At 40.2% G+C, this 19,562-nt stretch overlaps 1 protein-coding gene and 2 pseudogenes across 1 annotated transcript in view; 2 read left to right on the top strand and 1 right to left on the bottom strand.

Moving 5' to 3' along the window:
• RAP1B (RAP1B, member of RAS oncogene family) overlaps positions 1–9,411 on the top strand; it is a 46,265-nt gene extending 36,854 nt beyond the window's left edge. The window contains exons 5-8 of the mRNA XM_075551317.1: positions 814–954; positions 4,276–4,419; positions 5,179–5,295; positions 7,745–9,411. Coding sequence (XP_075407432.1) covers positions 814–954; positions 4,276–4,419; positions 5,179–5,265 — 372 coding nt within the window. The 3' untranslated portion in view covers positions 5,266–5,295; positions 7,745–9,411. The remainder of the gene's footprint in view (positions 1–813; positions 955–4,275; positions 4,420–5,178; positions 5,296–7,744) is intronic.
• Positions 9,412–11,979: 2,568 nt separating this feature from the next.
• Positions 11,980–12,080, top strand: LOC142452085 (U6 spliceosomal RNA; annotated as a pseudogene).
• A 429-nt stretch (positions 12,081–12,509) lies between these two features.
• Positions 12,510–13,683, bottom strand: LOC142450838 (protein BTG3-like; annotated as a pseudogene).
• Positions 13,684–19,562: the final 5,879 nt, after the last annotated feature.

Raw genomic sequence — 19,562 nt, 5'->3', positions numbered from 1 at the left:
AAAAATAAGAAAATTATCTCAAAATGCTTGGAACATAGCTGCAAAAGGTTTAAACTACGCGTACTAACAATGCCAACTAACGCCGAGTGACTGAAACACGAACTGCTTCTGTTTACAAAAATCATACAAGTCGGGTTGGATTCCAATGTTTTGTTCGAGCAAAATTTTCTTGACATCATGCGTCGAAATCCGATTATGTTGAGTACTGATAAGGTCGAGTGCCGGGGTTCTCCTGTAAAATTTATTACCATATTGCAAGTAATGTGAAAAGTACTTGCGTGTGCACACATTCTTCAGTAATTAAGTGAATTATTTTTTAATGGTATCTTACCTCTTTTAAGTATTTATAGGCCAATTAGATTTATAAGTATCTGAAAGTGAGAGACAGATTTATTCTGATTATATGGTATTCAGTTAACCTTTGAATGCTTAATATATGCTGGCATTTAATGAAAGAGATAAATGGTAAGAAAGGATAAAATTAGGGTACTAACTTGAGGATCCCATTTGGAAGGCTTGCATATGAAGACATGTGTAAAGGCTTTATAAGCTGCCTTTAAGTAATTTTAGAAAAAGGATATTACTAACACACTTGAGTGTATTTATTATCAATCTACTTTGGTTTATTATTTTTAGGTTCTGAAAAAAAACTATTTCCTGAAATACCAGTTTTCGCTTTGTATTTTGCCAAGCTATATGTCCTAAGAAATGCTGCACAATATTTTTAATTGAGCCGTAATTTTAGACTTTAAAATAGGTCGTTTACTTAAATTTTTTTGCTTTGTGTCCTGTCCCTCCCCCCCCCCATTGTAGGAACAATTTACAGCAATGAGGGATTTGTACATGAAAAATGGACAAGGTTTTGCATTAGTTTATTCCATCACAGCACAGTCCACGTTTAATGATTTGCAAGATCTGAGAGAACAGATTCTTCGAGTTAAGGATACTGATGATGTAAGCAAACTTCTTAATCAATATATTTTCAAGATTTTATTGTAATGGTATCAAATTTAACTTTTTTCAGGTTTATGGGGGGTTTTTTTGTTTTTTTAAATGCTTTTCTTATAAGGCCAAAATATATGTGACTGTTCATTATGTACTTTCAAATATATGTAATGTGGAAGTTGGTATAATGCTTTCAAATTTGTATGAGCAAACATTTTCTTGCTTTCCCCATCCTGTGCAAAATACATTTTATGCCTTGTCAATTTTTTTAACAGTTTTACTGGCATCTGCTTCACATATACAATTCAGTAGTTTAGTCACATCAAGAAAAGTATAATCACCACCTGTGTTAGTCTGGGTAGACTAAAACAAATCCATGGACACACATGAGAAAGCATCCCAACCCAGTCTAGTTCAAGTCCATAAGTCCGATACTAGCCCATATGTCCAACACCATATGTTCTATTCAGACTCATGAAACACATGCAATGATGCTGAATTCAGGATGATCACAGGCCAGTGGGTAGAAAGTCTTTGGATCCCGTGGTGTTGTAAGCATCTCAGCATTGACAGGGGTCTCTGCATGGCTTCTCCAGCTTCAGAGGTCTGGTTGCATCAGGGTAGGTCCATGCTGCTTCTCCAACTTAGGCCACTAGAGTAGTTCCTTGTTGTCTGGTTGCTGCAATGTCCCCCAGGGAGTGACAGAGAGAAGTGTCCGCCTTCAAGGAGGAAGTACTGGATTTCCCAGAATTCTCAGGACAAGGCCATGCTCAGACAGAGACCTCATTGGCTATGATATGATTGACTAGCTAGACGCCACCCTTACACTCTTAATCCTCAAATGGATAAGTAAGTATATATATCTACCACACCACCACAGTGCCCTTTTTATTTTTAAATCACATGTTATGTGTAGAAGGCAAATGTTAAGATCAGAGCAAAAGATATTCTGGCCAATTTTTGGTAGATTTCACAACTTTTTCAATAAGAACCAGACATACACATGAACACCTATAAAGTGGCTATGACATAGAAGGAACATAAAAATTCTGAAATTGTTTTTCAGAGTTTAAAAATTTCTAAAATTAATTCAGATGACCCTTCAGAATATATCAGTTTAATTCCGATAAACAAGATTGCTTACTGGTTCTCAAAATTGATTTTATATCACAGTCACCTGTAAGCCTTGTTCAGACTCAGATTGGTGGGCCTCACCCCCCCATGTTTATGACTCAGTAAGTCTGAAGTGATCTGGGGTAGCCCCCAAGATTTATGTTGATGCTGCTGGTTCTACCCCTATACTCTGAGAACCGATGAATTTTCATTTAATTGTAGCAAATAATGTAAGAGATAGGAGACACCCATGATATTTTTTCAACTTCAGCACAAGAAAACCTTCAGGAGCCTACCTAATTATAGCAATCTCATTTTTTTCTGATTAATAAATATATATTGTCTGTGGTAACTAGTGTAGTTTTCTTCAGTTGTTTGCATTAAACAAGTACTTATTAAAAGCCTGATGTGCCTAGGACTCTGAGATACTGGGAATGTAAAAATGGATAAAATTAATGAATCAAGAGTTGGCAAAATAAATACAGCTGACCTCTGAACAACATAGGTTCATTCATCCATACACAGATTTTCTTTTTTTAATTCCTTATAATAATCATCTGAGTTAACATTTTACCTCCAGTAAATTGCATAACAGTGAAAAGGTCATCTTATGTGTGCGTTTTTCATCATGGTTCATGCAGTACTGTAAACCTTGAATAGATAGTAGGGGACCCAAAAGAAATGCCACTGATGATGTTGGAAGTGCTCCCAAGAAGCAGAGAAAAACCTTGGTGTTAGAAGAAACAGTTGAATTGCTCGATGCGTCCCCTAGAGTGAAATCTGGAGTTGTGGTTACCCATCGGTCTAGGAAAACGCCTCCAGCGTGAGGACGATTGTAAAAATCCAGAAAAGGCTCTGTGAAAGATAGCAGGTCTGTGAGCCGGGCCCTGAAATGAAAAGTGGGAAATGCCGAAGTTTCGAAAATGTGAAAATAGGGAATCTGAGTGGGCGGGGGAGGCTGTGCAGAAACTATGGGAAATGGGGCTGAAAGATCGCTTGACAGTTTGACTGGAGCATGGACACTTGTCTGTAGTTCATGTTGCTTTCCAACTTGATAGAAATAATAGCATATTAATTTCCTAGAGACTGTTGTCTGATTTCCTATGTATTCTTCCAGTTAGACATGTTAACATAGTGTAGTGTGGTTTAATTATGAAGGAAATATAGTTCAGAAAAAGTCTGCTTCTGTTGGACCTTGTAAGAAAGTCGTAGATATTTTTTTCTTCATTGTTGGTTATTTACATGGTCAAAAACTGTATTCCTTACCAGCTAGAGATAGTGATGATACTAAAAGCATTTTTGGAAGTGAAACACATTGTGAAACTATAAAAAAAACCATTACTGATCATCAGCTATATGTCTTAAAATATTTTTAATGACAGATTGTGTATATTTTTGTGTATAGAACTTAACAGTGTAGAACTGCTAAGTTATTTTATATCCAAGTAATAAAACACTTTTATCTCTTCTCACCTCTCCCCACACCAAAAGTTCATCTACTTTGAACTTAATCCCCCAAAAAATGTTTAGGAAAGCCAAAATAGTTATATTGATTTTGCATTGGAAATGTTGTATTTTTCCTAATGGTGGTCTTTTAAAATTGCAAACATCACAGATGTCTAATACACACATGATGTCATTAATAGGTGATCTTGGTATTGTTTGTTTCTTTTTTTAATTTAACTTTTTAACTTAAAAAAACTCACCTTTCCGTATAGTGAAATTGAGAATATTTGTGTGATAAATGGAAAGAAAACTTGAAGTTGATTCACACGCCTTAAAGAAATTTTATTAAATGTTGAAGTTTTGTAGTAACATTTCTTTCTACTTCCTTCTTGAAAGCTTTGTAGTTTTGCTTATTGTAATTAAGTTGTAACTAAGTCTATTTTGATGGAATTTTACATTTTTTTCTCTCTGTATAATTAAGTAATAGTCTAAAAATGTCATGTGAATGGTTTTTACATTTAAACAAAAGAGAATTTTCAATTTTTTCTCTTTTCTTTATGGTTGTCATTTGACATCTTCAGGAGATGAAAAAACAAGGGAGAGAACTGACAATGTAATAAATTAATACTTATTATTTATTGTCTTCAAAACCAACATTGTTCATGCTTTTATGTTTAAATTTTTGTCATAATTACAAAATGTTATCCTTAGAATAACTTGGAATTTGTAGGGCGTATTTTTGTTTGTTAACCTCACAAATACTCTTTTTAGGTTCCAATGATTCTGGTTGGCAATAAGTGTGACTTAGAAGACGAAAGAGTTGTAGGAAAGGAACAAGGTCAAAATCTAGCACGACAATGGAGCAACTGTGCATTCTTAGAATCTTCTGCAAAGTCAAAAATAAATGTTAATGAGGTATGGCTAAATGTCTTATTTAGATAATTCTCTGTGATCCAGCATTCCTGATTAATGGGAAATAATATGTGTATGTTAAATACAGCCCCAATGTATGCTCTACGTATGTGTTCATTCTTATAGGAAAAGATACTAATTTTAAAGAGATGCGTGTTAAAAAATTATTTGAGTTACTCTATTAAAAACATAAGTAGTTACAGCCTCTGAAGCTCAGGGCAGTTCCACCCTGTGCTATAGGTTGCCTCGAGTTGGCATCGCCTCAGTGGCAGTGAGTTTGGTTTTTGGGTTACTAAATGCTGGCACAGTGGAATTTACCTTGAGTGGGGAAAAGACAACTAGGTATAAAACAGACCGAAGTATCTAGGTTAATGAGGGCATGTCAAGAGTATTATCCAAAAGATGGAGACAGAAATTCAGAAAGACCTACAGCGGTCTTAACCTTGAAGGGAGTTTTAAGCATGTTGTGTAGGAAAGTTTGAAGAGTTGAAGGATTGGCTTTTTTATGCAGTGTACTTAGCTAAGATCTAATATCCCTGAGACTCCTTTAACTCAGAACCTATTTTGAGGAGAAAAAATACTGAAACAACAAAGTAACAAAAAACTCAGGAAATATGAAAACACATGGTTTTACTGCCATTCATGAACTGAACAAAGCTTTTGTTTTCTGGCTTTACTTATATCTATGGAAATTCTACTTTTTTTCATTTTGTTGTTGTTTTGCTTTTTACCTCTTGTAAATTAAAAAAAATTGTTTTTCAGATCTTTTATGACCTAGTGCGGCAAATTAACAGAAAAACTCCTGTGCCTGGGAAGGCCCGCAAAAAGTCATCGTGTCAGCTGCTTTAATGTACCCAGTGCACTGTAGCTCTGAGCCAGGTGCGTTCATTTGGCTTTCCTCTGAGCCATAACTGTCTCCTTAAAAGGGTGCCTGTTAAGAAGTCAACTAGAGGGTTTGGTTTGGTTTCTTTTTCATCACGTCTAAAAATGAAGTGGTTTCTTGCTTTTTGAGATACCTATGTTTGTATGGTATCCTATCAAAATAATCATTTAATTTACCTAGCATCATCAGAAGTAAAGTATTCTACATAAGTTGAATATTCTAGATAAGTGTATGCAATAAGTACATGTCAGACCAACTTCTCTCTAAATATGTGAAGCTAATTATAATCTAGTGGAAGAAAGCAACAGCCATTTCAAAAATGTGCTAAGTGTTGGGCTACGTCCAAGGTTAAAAAAAGCAATCCCATCGCCTTCGAGTCCTTTCTGACACACAGCAATCCCAGAGGGAAATTCCCCAAAGTGGGTGGTGCCACCCCCTGCTGGGCACTGGAGGCTGATTCCTACACTTTATGCTGTAGGCCAAAGAAGTTTGGGAACCTATGCTTACAGGGACAGCAGAATCGCCTCATTGGTTTCCAAGGCTGTGCTCGTTCAGATAGCAGATTGCCTCCCTCAGAGTAGCTGGTGGGTTTGAATCACTGACCTCTCCTCTAGCAGCGAGACTTAACTGCTGTGCTTTCAGGAGTTCTAAATCCAAGGCTTTACTAATAACATCATCATCTAGCATTTAAGACATGTAACGTATTCCAGGCATTCTTTGGAGTCCTTGGGTGACCCAAACAGCAGGCGCTACCACCTAGGGATCCCTCAGAAGAGAGGCCTGGCAGCCTGCTTCTAAGGGCACAGCCTTGAAAACCATATGAAGCAGTTCTGCTCAGCCCACAAGGGTCCCCATAAATAGCACTTCTAAGTACTGAGCATATAAATTCTCTGAGTTTTTGCAACAGCCCTATGTGGTAGGAATCATCGTGCTGTACAGACGTGGGAACTCAGCACAAAAAGGTTGGCTGACTTTTTCAGGGCCATACAATTAATGACAGCCAGAACCTGGGCCCACGCAGGCTGTCTTTAATTCCATGCTGTTAACCATGTGCTATGTTGGGTATTCTAGTTGTGATTATCGGTACCAAACATGATTCAGAACTAAAGCTTAACATCTACAGGACAAGTTAGCAATGAAAAGTTCCCACACAGAGGGAACCACCAATAGAAAAGCCCAGAGGGAAAACAGAGGGCTCCATCGATTGTGAAAATAATCATTAAATGAGCTAATAGTTGCGAAGTCATTTGATCCCGTGCACAGCGCATAGTAAACACTCAACTATTAACTCCTGCTTTTATGCCAAAGACCATTTCTTACTCAGCTATAATGAAGCCATTATTTTTTAGGTGGGTAGCCTGTGTTAAATGGCCCTCTGATGCTGTATCTCTAAAGAGTTTTTGTTAGAACCTCTATTTAAGGCTTTGTGTTTAGCAGCACACCCTCCCGCTGCTGTTATCCTTATTCCTGTCCGCATGCCCATGCCCAACTGCACACGTGTGCTGCAGTCTCACGCTCCCATCTGCCCCTTCCACTCTGCTACGTAGCCAGTCTGCTAGGATGGAACCCCACGCGACTGCCAAGTCTGTTGGCTTTCGGCTCTAAATGAGGGACTAAAGCTGACAGTGGCGCACTTTTGGAGCAGCCACATCTATTAACTTCCTGGAACTTGTAGCAGTAAGTCTGAACGCTAGGGAAATAAGCAAATGAAAATAAAGACTTTGTTTCTGCCTTGGCAAAAGACCATCCAAAGTAAGTAGCAGGGAGTGAGTTCTTATTTGGCTTCTTTAATCTTTCTTTGCAATATTTTTTTAAAGTTTAATTATAATTTTAGTTTCATAACAGCTATTTCTGACATCCATCTTAGAGTAAATGGAATCCACTTAAATCTTCAGTTAGATGCATGTAACTGACAGTCGGAAAGATATAAAAACCTATTTTGAAATAAATACTATTTTTTATAATTCTGAGAACTAACCCAATCTTATAAGTGTGAAGGGGACTAGAGTCTAGTGTTTAGATATGCATTGTATATTTCCAATGTAATTCTAGGATTGTAATCACCCAGTTTCTTAGTATTGATAACTGTCTTTTAATCCTATTCTAGTAAGTTTTAATTGGATTTTTTTTCTTTTTTTAAGCTTTGGAAGATAGTAATAGAAAATTGCACAAATATGCTTCGTTTTTTAAATGGAAAATTTTCAGTTGTCTGCAAAACAAAACAATTTTACAAGTTAGCACCCAAAAAAGCGATCTTGTTGAGATGAAAATGTCTATGCATGCTGTATTTTGCTGTGAAATGTGATACATTGTCAGTAATGAAATGCTTAGGAGAGTGATCTGTGCTCATTTCTAATATTTTGAGACTGTTTGGTGTGCTCCTTTGGATCGTTATTGACTGTTTTCCACCCGTGTTGTCGATGTTTTTTTTTTCCTTTCTGGTAGGTGTGAAGAACTGTTGCCCAATTCAACAGTGCCAGCATTCCAACTTTGTAACTACAACATCTGAAACGGACTTTCCTGTGGTGATGCCCTTGAAGAGGTGGATGAAAGCTATACATCAGTTTGCACATTCTGATCACTTTCCAGTGTCACAGAGAGATTTTTACTTATATTATAGTCCTAGAGTCTGCAACTGGTAAAACCAGAGGCTGCATCCAGTGTTACTGCTAAGAGACATTGTTCACCCACCAATGTTGTACATGTATGAAAACGGTGTACTGTATACTTTAACACACCCCACTTTGTATTGGAGAGTACAATAATGTAAATCCTAAAAGCACCACTATTTTAGCATAATAAAAGAAAGTCCAAAGAGCTCCTATATAGACTACTCCAGATAACTTTGCTTCTTTGATACTTGTAGCTTAAATTGTAATTTTTTTTTAAGAAATCCAAGGTCATTATCATTGTATTGTACAAAATCAGCGCTTTGATGAACACAGCTATATAGGGTTTTTTTTGTTTTTTAATTTTTGAGAAACCTGTGGAGACAGCGATCTTGTCTTTAAAATATGGTAGTCCTCAGTATAATGTCTTAGATTAAAGACATGGCCTTTAATATCTGTTGGGAAGGAAATGTCCAGACTTTTCAAATTTCTTATCATATGTTTCCTTTTTTTGTTTACATAGGGAACAATGTTTATAGTTGTGTGTACAGTGGGGGTCTACAACAAGAAGTGTATATTTTCAAACAATTTTTTAATGATTTAACAGTTTTGTAAATCATTTTCAGGCTTCTGCAGCTGTAGATTCTCACTGTGAATCCCTTGCTTGCTCATGTATTTGCAATACCAAATATACAGGTTTAGTATTTTTGCCTGTTAGTGATTGTTTCACATGTGTAACGTTTTGGTTGAGATGTTAAATGGTGGACGAGTACTGTGGATGTGAATGTGGGAAGTAATTTTATATCATGTGTAATTGGTCACAAGGCCTAAGTTGCAGTAACTATTGCTGTTTTATTTAACAATGCCTTGTTGCTTTGTATGCATTAACGCTTGGGTGTAAAGATTGTGTGTCTATCCAACAGGGAGCCACAGTATTTAAATTGACCAACCTAATGTTACAACTACTTTGAGGTGGCCAAATGTAAACTAAAAGCCTTAATTAAAGTGGTGCAATTTTGTATAACAGCATCAGTAGTTCAATAAATTTGGATTGCCATGCAAGGGCTTGCATTATAATTACTTGCCACTTGAATGTTTTGTGTACTGTTAACAATGCTAGTAAATAAATATGGGTTTAACTTGGTTTTTAAATGTGATAGGTGCGTTTTACACAGTGTGGTTTCATAATTTAACATCTGGGCAAGCCAAATTCATTCATTCATTACGGGAATGATGAGTGAAAGATGTCAGATTTTTTTCCTCGTATTGTTTGAAAATCCATATAACCACCTTTGAACTTTTCCTTGGGAAAGAATTTTGTAAATCAAGCAATATTACTTATAAACAAATGCCTTCTGGGTAATGATCAATAATAGTTCTTTGGTTGGGATGGAGGAAGGATTGAGAATACTTTGACGGATGTTACACTGATGGATTTTTTTTTTTTAATGTAGGATGAAGTTATACTTTAGAATATCATGATTATAAAAACCTTTGAACGAAGTGGACTCAGTACTACTTTCTTTTTAGATGATAGGTCTGTCTCTGTCTTATGTGTGCGGTAACAATTCTTTTGTGAAATTTTAAGCAAGCTCTGGAACTTTCTCAAAGTATTTGTCAGCGATTGTAGCAATTAAATACCATCTGATCAAGAGGTATCTGCTATTCCTCTAAGGACATGCAATTGGAATTAAACATTGAAAGAATTTCATTTTAAGAGAGAGAAGGTGTTATTTCTTGCATTTTGAATTACTGTATTGAGCTTACGTATTTTACTCCCATAGTTAAACTTGGTTTAAATAAGAGGTTTGCTTTATGAAAACTTGTTTTATATAGTTAAGTCATTTGTGAGAAAATTGAACCCTAAACGTGAGTTTGTATAGCACACTAAAACAACATTACAGTCTATTATGGCCTGAGCATTCATTGAAGAAACAGTGGTGGTGACACCGTGTGAAGGACTCAGTTGCTGGCCGAAAGATTGGTGATGAGGAAGCCCTGGCCATGGGCTCCTGTAAAGATCGCAGCCTGGAAAACGCCCCCGGGCCGGGCTGCTCTGTCACAGTTGACACTCTCTGTGGCTACCACCCTGAATTCAATTTGGCTTGATGTTCATTGTCACCAGATAGATACAGTGCATACTTCTGGGTTCTTAAGAGCAGATAAGTACTCATTCAGCAAATATTTAAGTACTCTACCTTGAGCCTTGGTGGCGTAGTGGGCTGTGCAGTAGACTGCTAATGTTTGAATCCACCAGCAGTTCTGAAAATTAAAAAAGAAAGTGGGGGGCTTTCTTCTCCCAAAAGATTTACAGCCTCAGAAACCCACAGGGCAGCAGTTCTACTCTACCCGGGGCGACAGTGAGCACTTTGTCGAACATTATTTGTAGGGCTAAGATACAGTAGCAACCAAGACCAACCAGAACCCTGCACTCTGGATTTCAGAGTCACCAGGAGGCAGGGCAGCAGTGCTGCTCATTGTGGAAAACTCAGCATCCTGGCCTCTCTCTACTCACTGAGAAGCCAGCATCACTCTCTACTCCAGGTTGTGACAACCCAAACTGGCTACAAACTGCCCGCTGCCTCCCCATTAGGGATCATGTTTAAAGGACAAAATCACTACATGGAAACCACTGATCTGTTGGGAAACAACACCAGTGGCATAATTGAACAGTTTAGTATATTGAGTAAGTGGGCTCTGGAATCACACTTCCCCCAAATAAGCAAAAAAATCACTCCTGTCAAGGGGATTCTGATTCACAGTGACTCTATAGGACAGTAAAAGTACCCCTTTTCAGGGTTTTGGAGTCTTTAAATCTTTACCAGAGCAGAAAGGCCCGTAGTTCTCCAAAGGAGTGACTGGTGGATTCAAACTGCTCACCTAGTGGCAGCCTGTAGCATCATCAGAAACCAGGCTTGTCCGGTCCTCTAGTCCAGCCCTGCCATTTCTGCTCATGTGGCCGTGGCTAGGTCCTGTGGTTTCCTTCCCTCAAATGGGATTGGCAATCGTGCCAGCATCAGCGACGGTAAAAGGAGTAAGGGAACGCCAGTGCCAATTGGGGGGGGGGGGCGGGAGGGCCGCTGATAGAAAAAGAACCGTGGCTTGGCAAAACACCATTTTCTCCCGTTTCGAACAGCTTGGGAATGCATATCACATGTAGGCGGGCTTTTCTGGTGCTGAAATGAAAAAACACTAAAACAGTTCCGTCACGAGCATTCACTTTTGTGTCCCTACAGACACTAAGACACTAGCCTTAAGAGAAAAACTATTTTTCTAAAAGAAAAATGGCCCCAAACCCTGTTTGATCTTCCATGTTAAGACAACTATGTTCCTTCTGTGCAAGTATGTAATCTACCTTGGGTAGACGGTCTGAATCAGACATTCTGCATCCTCCACTTGGGAAGTCAAGGCAGGCTTTGTTGTGCTTTCCTCTGGAAGTCGGACAGCAAACAGTCCAAATGCGTCACTACAAAATTCATTTCACCTGGTCCATGGCATTTCGCTCCAGCTATTTGTTTTGTCTTCTTTCATTTAAGTCTTAGAAAAGGAGTTGCGGTTACTAGTAATGCTCTCAATCCCGTAGGCATTTTGAGGGGCTAGCAGGCTTCTCGCAATCTTAGTAGTAAGATGTAACCTGGTGGTTGGAAGGGGACTTGGTTAAGCATGCATCGGTGCATTTGGTATTTCAAAAATGCATGAGATAAGTGTGATAGATTGAGAATAGAACTAAATGCTTGTTCCCTCAGCTGACTTTAAAAAAAAATCTTTTAAGTCTTCTCCATGTTGCAAATACTTTTAACTTGTTCCCTTGAAACATTTTTTAGTGGCCTATAGGTGATTGACCTTAGGAAATTTAAGTTTTTATCCAAAATTAAGGATACTTACCTAAATTGTTTCCCTAAGAATAAGTTTGTCCATTACCAATAAATTGCTTTGCTTGCCTGCCATGTTCTGGGTTCATGATGCTGAGAACACAGGGACAAGCTTCTCTGCATGAAGTTTACATTCTAGTGTGTGAGACAGACTGGCAGCAAATGAACAACCTTTCCAAAAACCAAAATTCACTGCCATGCTAGCTTCAGCAGCGCATGTACTGAAATTGGACCAATACAGAGATTAGCATGCCCCTGAGCAAGTATGACACACATCTTTATGAAGCATTCCATATAAAAAAATAGCCAGCTCACTGCCACTGAGTCTATTCCGACTCCCAGTAACCTTACAGGAAAGGGTCGAACTGTCCCGGGGTTTCCGAGGCTAGCCGGAAGTAGAAAGCCCTGGTTCTGAGCCGTGGAGCAGCAAGTCTGTTCAACCTCCTCAGGCGTGTGTTTAGGACAATTTAAGGGTCTTAGGAAAGTGTGTGACCACTTTTCAAATGTTTGTAGATGTTTTATCACCATTTACAGACAGTCATTACTTTATCCTAATTTGTCTAGAAGAGTGTGGAGAGAATTTTTACTGTTTTATTTCATGATGGACCTGTAAACCTTGATTTTCCTTCACTGAGATAAACATCCAAATTTTGCTCATCGAAGTGTACATTTATTTCTGGGGGCAAAATCTTAGAGGGTTTTTTTTTTTATGCCTCAGACTATTTTTTTATTTGCAACTACATGATTTTACGCAAGTCTTCTAAACAAATAACATAAAATAGATATCTGCGTGTATAAATAACTTACACTTTTCATAAAGTAAATGCTCAAAGGTGCTAAAACAGATTGTCCACTCCTACAGTGTTATCACATTCAGCAAAGTTGATGTACAATATATAAATACTCAAGTCCAATATTAAAAACTCAGGCACTTGACTAACTTTAATAAAGATTCTCAAACTATATCAATATATCTAAAGTGCATATATATATATGAAAAGATTATTCTCAGTAACTTCTCTATAAAAATAAGTTTGATGGTTTAGTCCATCTAACTTTACTACTATGAATATGAACTCGGAACACAGTCAAGGTTATCCTGTCTTTCAACATGACACTAACAGAATAAAAACAAAAAGCTAATGAGGTGCTAACATGTGAGGATTAATCCAGTGATTTCGGTCACAATGCATCCCAGGGGGAGGTACCCACGTCACTGGAATTGGGCGATAAGGTTTATTCTTCCTTCCCTGATTTGGAAAACCAAATGGAATGGGAGGTGGGTAGTGACTGATGGCCGTTCCCTCGGTACATTCCTGGTTTTTTTCTGGGCAAAGGATGCCACATCGGAAGAGGTGGGAATATCAGCTCTGAAATCTGGTACACAGGGCTAGGGGTTGCAGTCTCTACTGGGTTTTACTTCCTTACTGGTATCTTCATCTGAAGAAGATGATCCCGAATGATAATCAGAAGTAACCTTATCAAGAGCCCGGGTAACTTTCTTGGAGATCTCGTCCTTATTCTCATCCTCATGTTCAAAGCTGGCAACAATGAAGGCATTGTTTTTTTCCCCATATCGACAGCACACCTCGCATGGGTCCACCCAGAGAGTGAGCTCCTTTGGCAAGCCTAGGACACTGTACAAGATGCAGCTGTTCTCACAGGCTCTCAGGACATCAGGGTCAACCCTCTGAAATCTATTGACTCGGATGCATCTGTAGGCCTGTCCTTTTGATGGCTTTTCAGGATACCAATGATTCTTAAACTTTTCTTGAAGTATTAGAGTCAATTTCTCAGCAAATCTCTCAACTGCCTCTTTTTTCAACTTGTCATGTTTTCGAACCAGCCTTGTGAAAAAGAAGACAACAGCAGCAATTTCATTCTTCATCTTTCCCTCGTCCCGCGCGGGTGGCTCCCGCGTCGTCGGGCGGCCGAGCGCGCGCTGAGGGAGCCGGCCGGTGGACGGGCGGGCGGCTGAGCGCGGTAGAGGGTTTTTATGTAAACAATGCCACTTTTATAGAGGCAGAGTTAAAAACCTTTATTGCTATTGTCATTTGCCATTAGTACTCATTCTGGTTTCTATTTATAGTGTGGTGGTTTATGTCCCTTGTAAGTGACATACCAAAACAGAACACTCCTGTCTAATTCTTGGGTGCAATGTCCTGTGCTTGGGGCAGGGAGCAGGGAAAGCAACTTGCAGAATAAACCCGACCCTTGCTAGCAAAGGCCTTACCATTCCTTCAGTGAAGAAGACCGATCACATCAAAGCTATCGAGCGAACAAAAACAACTTGCTGACTATGATCTTTTCCCTTGCAGTTGGCTGGTGGTAGCAGCCCAGGGCGTAACCATGACACCACCAGGGCTCCTTTGTCCATACTACAGACTCCATCTCATCGCACCCTCTGTGCAGATACCAGTTCTCTTGATGAGGCATATAGTTTGCCATCACTGGTTGAGTAGCTCCGGGAATCTTAATAACATTGACTTGTAAAACAAATATTAATCAAACAGCCTATATATGTAAAAGCAAATTACAACGTGTATGAGGGTAATGTATAGACTAAAGTATAGACCAGTGGTTCGCAACCTGTGGGTCACGACCCCTTTGGGGATCAACCAACCCATTCACGGGTTGCCCAATTCATAACTAGCAAAATTACAGTTATGAAGTAACGAAAATAATTTTATGGTTGGAGAATCAGCACACCAGGAAGAACTAAAGGGTCACAGCATTGGGAAGGTTGAGAACCACTGGTATAGACTAAACGTATGGAACTAAAGTACAGATTTGGGCAGTTTGAAAGGTATCTTCGGGACAGGTATAAAATCAGCTACTAAACCCCTAGTAGGCGGAGCACCCATGAAAGCGTCAGGACCACAGCTGTTGGATCCTAGGACGCTTTGTGGAAGAACTAAAGAGCTGACTAACGGCCTAAATGTGCGTTAAAATGGAAACCTTGATGGTAAAGAACCAGAGGGATGAAACACCGATGACAGAGAAGCCAGCAAAGACCCTGATGTATAGTGTGCATGTTAACCTGAAATATTTTAATGATTATCTTTGGTGGGCAATGAGATTTGAGCAGATGGACTTTGGACAACTGAACCCATGAGCATGAGAGACATTATTTTCATAAAAATAACTATATGGGAGCACTAGAACTGATTGTGATTACACAACTCATTTTAAAGGTGATTTAGTCATGAGGGGTGAAATGTTATAAAATCGACTGTGGCAATGATTGTACAATTCCTGATATTGTGTGATAGGTGGATTAGGTGCCAATAGAAATCTTTTTAAAAAGTATAGAGAATGAAAACCAAGCCATAACTAAGTGGGCTGGAGAGGGAAAAGGAAGGATTGGTGCGGAAACGATTGCTACTAGAAAGGGGAGGAGGGCAAGTGCTGAGTGGCACCAGAGAACACAGCATTTTTCATCTGTGTATCTGTGTTGAAGCAGGCCGGTGCATGTCTTTCTCTAGGGGTGTCATAAGTTACACCTGCCTTCTGTATTTCTCATTGAAGAATGGGTACTAATACAAAGGTAATAGTTTTAGAAATACCATTTCTTAATTGGTACCAGTTCTGTGGGTGAAGGTCTGTGCAAACCGTGAAGTGCGTTTCAGAGCTAGTGTCGGCAAACTGCCATACAATACAGCTGCAGTGAGACCACGCTGCTGGCCACGTCTCTTCACGCATAGGAGCTTGGCGAGTGGGGCTCTTAAAGTTCTTACTGGCATTATAGTGCCGCATGCATGATTGTATGTTAGGTTGAAAATGCCACATTGAGTCATGCTGTTGACATGTTTCTGATATATTTTTTAACCAGTGTATTAAACAGTTGATATGTAATTCGTGGTGCAGTTGTAACAAACTACAAATTCAGTGGCTTAAAACAAGTTGTACTTCACAACTCTCGAGGACAGCAGACTAAAGCCATTCCTCTTGTGGCTTCCGAAGCAGCCCTGTGGTGTAGAGGGTCAAGCCCACCAGCTGCTCTGAGGGCAAAAGAAGCCACTGCTCTGCTCCTGTAAAAATTGTCCAAAAGCCCTGCCACAGGGACCCTGCATTGGAAATCTGCTCTCTGGCAGTGGTTTCCAGCCTCTGGTGCATCTGGCATTCCTGACCTGGGGCCACAACACTCCACGTCTGCCTCCATCCTGACATGTAGGGCCAACCTGAGTAACCCAAAGACAACCTCAACTCAGAGCCCTTCATTTACAAGGGTCTGCAGGGACCCTAGTCCCGGAGTTACAGGTACGCATTGGGAGATTTGAATGCAGCCGTCTCGTGGGGAGAAGGCATGCACAGCCTACACCACACAGCGTGGGTGTGCTCAAGGGTAAACCCCAAGTGTTCTGACTTGAACCAGACTCCGGTTCTCCCTGGAGAGATCCTGGGCACCTGGAAAGCCCCCAAATTAAATCTTCCGCAGGGAGTCTTCTGACAAGCCTAAAATCAGATGAGATTCAGCAGAAGTCACTGAACGATCCAGCCTGTACTACGTTCAGTTCCAGAGCCAGTATAATGGTGAAGGGGAAGTGCCATCAGGGCAGGCCCAACTCAGTAACCCGTGTGCACACTGCCGTCCTCGAAAGTGGAGTGTTTGAGCCCTCCTTACAGCCACTGTGTCCTCCCATCTTGTCAGGAAACTTGTTCATTGCCCCGCCACTTAACTGAGCTTAATGTATGTCTCCAGGGACTGGCTTGTCCTAACAACGTGTTCAAAGTACATGAAACGGCCTCACCGTCCACTCGCCGAGCAGCACTCGAGCTCACTGCTGTGCAGAAGATGTTTGCTCTTCGGACAGTCCGTGGTACTTTGAATATTCCTCAAAGTACCAGCGCTGTGATTCAAATACTCGCTTCTTCAGCCTTCCCTTAGTGAATGTCCAACTTTCACATGCCCGATGTCAACCCTCTGAATGACCCTGCTCTTTGAAAGGGCGTATCTGGTCTACCCTACATATTTTATAGTAACCCCCCCTTTCTATGGGACCTCGTTAGGGGCTGTTAAGTCCATTTCCACCCACTCTGCTATCGCATCATTGATGGCTCATAGCAATCCCCTGTGGGTTTCTGAGATTGTAACTGTTTACAATCCTCAGTCATTCTCCTGCGGAGCTGCTGGTGGTTTCGAACTGCCAACCATGTGGAATGCGGCCCAACGCCTAACCACTACGCCACCAGGGCTTCTTCCACTTTGAGGAATGGCGTAAATAGCCAACTTTTAGACTTTTTTGCAGCAGTTTTAGGTTCGTAGGGAAGTGATGCAAAATGTACAGGGTCCCATTGCCCCCCTTTTCTCCCTACACACAGTCTCCTTCAATGCCTGCCTGTCATTTGTTATAATTAATGAACCAGTGTTGATATTATTAACTAATTATGAAGTGCCCTGTTTAGGGATGACTATTAGTGGTACACATGTGTCTGGAATTTTCGACAAATTATTAATGCCATGTGTCTATCATGACAGTAGCCTACAGAAGATATTTCATGTCCTAAAAATACCCTGTGCTCCACTTTTCATCCCTTCCCATGGTTAGCATGGATGCTTTCCCTGTATCCAAAGCTTGACCTTTTCCAGAATTTGAGATACTTTGAATCATGCTGTGTGTAGCGTTTTCTGATTCATTTCTTTTACTTTGCAATGTACATCTAAGGTCCCTCTGTCTTTTCGTTTATCTTTTTTTTTTGAAGTTGTTAATGATTTCATTTCGATCCATAATCAGTGAACGCAAAGGATGTATTTCACTGGGCAGATCTGCTAGAGCAAAGTGTCACATTCAAGGCAATCTCCCCTGAGCAGGAATATCTTACAACAGAAGCAAAATGGATGACTTGGCTGCCCAAGGTCTCCTGTTCAAGGGAGGTCTAGAGACAACAGGTCTCAGGCTGTCATCCGGGCAGCACAGATGCAGGTGAAACACATATGCATGTCCTAGAAGGTCTACATATTAGGGACAACTCCTCAGCCACTATCTGCCAGAGACAGCCAGCAGCTCATGCTTCATCACCTCAAGGCTGTTATATCTTTTTTAAAAACATCATTTTATTGGGGTCTTGCACAACTCTTATCACAATCCATACATACATCCATTGTGTCAAACACATTTGCACATTTGTTGCCCTCATCATTCTCAAAACATTTGCTTTCTACTTGAGCCCTTGGTATCAGCTCCTCATTTGTTCCCCTCCATCCCTGCTCCCCACTCCCTCATGAACCCTTGATAATTTATAAATTATTATTATTTTGTCAGGTCTTACACTGTCCGATGTCTCCCTTCACCCACTTTTCTGTTGTCCATCCCCCAGGGAGAGGGTTATATGTAGATCTTATCCTTGTCATCGGTTCCCCTTTCTACCCAACCTTCCCTCCACCCTCCTGATATCACCACTCTCACCAGTCGTCCTGAGGTGTTCATCTGTCCTGGACCCCCTGTGTTTCCAGTTGCTATCTCTACCAGTGTACATCCTCTGGTCTAGCTGGATTTGTAAGGTAGAACTGGGCTCATGATAATGGGGCGGGGGAGAAAGCATTTAAGAACTAGAGGAAAGTTGTATGTTTCATCGTTGCTACCCTGTACCCTGACTGCCTCATCTCCTCCTCACGACCCTTCTGTAAGGAGATGTCCAGTTGTCTACAGATGGGCTTTGGGTCCCCACTCCACACTGTCCCTCATTCTCAATGAGGGGTGTCATCCCTTTGACACCGTGTGATTGCACAGGCTGGTGTGCTTCTTCCATGTGGGCTTTGTTGCTTCTTAGCTAGATGCCCACTTGTTTCCCTTCAATCCTTTAAGACCCCAGATGCTATATCTTTTGAAAGCTGGGCACCCTCAGCTTTCTTCACCACATTTGCTTATGCACCTGCTTTTTCTTCAGCGATCATGTAAGGAAGGTGAGCATCATGGAATTTCAAGTTAATATAACAAAGTGTTCCTACATTTATGGAGTACTTGAGTGGAAGCCCAATGTCCAACTGATACCTTAATATTAAACCTATAATTATAAGCACATAGATCTATTTCCCCATAATCATATATAAATATATTTACATATGTACATGCCTATATTTAGACCTGTATAAATGCCCTTTGCCTCCTAGCTCTTTCTTCTATTTCTTTTTACTTTCCCCTTGTCCCACTATCATGCTCAGCCTTCATTTGGGTTACAGTAATTCCTCTCAGTTACATTGCCCTTGATCAAGCCCTACCAGCCCTCTTACATCCTCCTTGCCACTGATTTTGGATCACCTGTTGTTCCCTTGTCCCTGGGATTGTTAACAACACTTCCTTTCCCCCACCACCCCCTCTCCCAGAACCCTCGGTCCCCTTGATTTCTCCTCCAGATTTTTTATCCAGCCTGTCTTATCTAGATAGACCTGCAGAGATAATAATATGCACAAAAACAAGACAGAGCAAAACAAAGCAGCAAAAGAAAACAAAACCAATGACAAAAACAAGAAAATCCTGTAAATAGTTCAAAGGTCTATTTGTTGAACTTTAGGAGTGTTTTCTGGTCCAGTCTGATTGAGTGCCACACCCTGGCCCCAAAGTCTATTTTTGGTATTCCCTCAGGACTTCCTTGCTCTGCTCCCTTTGCTGTTCTGTTGCATGCCTTTAGTGTTTTGCCTTGGTGTGGTGGGGTCAGACCAGTGCAACTCAAAAGGGGCGTTTTTCATTGACTCAGTTACTCTGAAATCTTGGAGGGGCAGTCATTTTAATCACAATGGGCTCAGCTGCTTCATTTCAATTTGGAAGTAGAAAGAAATTCTAG

This window comes from Tenrec ecaudatus, chromosome 6 (genome assembly GCF_050624435.1).
Source record: "Tenrec ecaudatus isolate mTenEca1 chromosome 6, mTenEca1.hap1, whole genome shotgun sequence".
Taxonomy (NCBI): Eukaryota; Metazoa; Chordata; class Mammalia; order Afrosoricida; family Tenrecidae; genus Tenrec; species Tenrec ecaudatus.
Note: the sequence above shows the minus strand (reverse complement) of the source record. Positions and strands in the feature narration are given on the sequence as shown.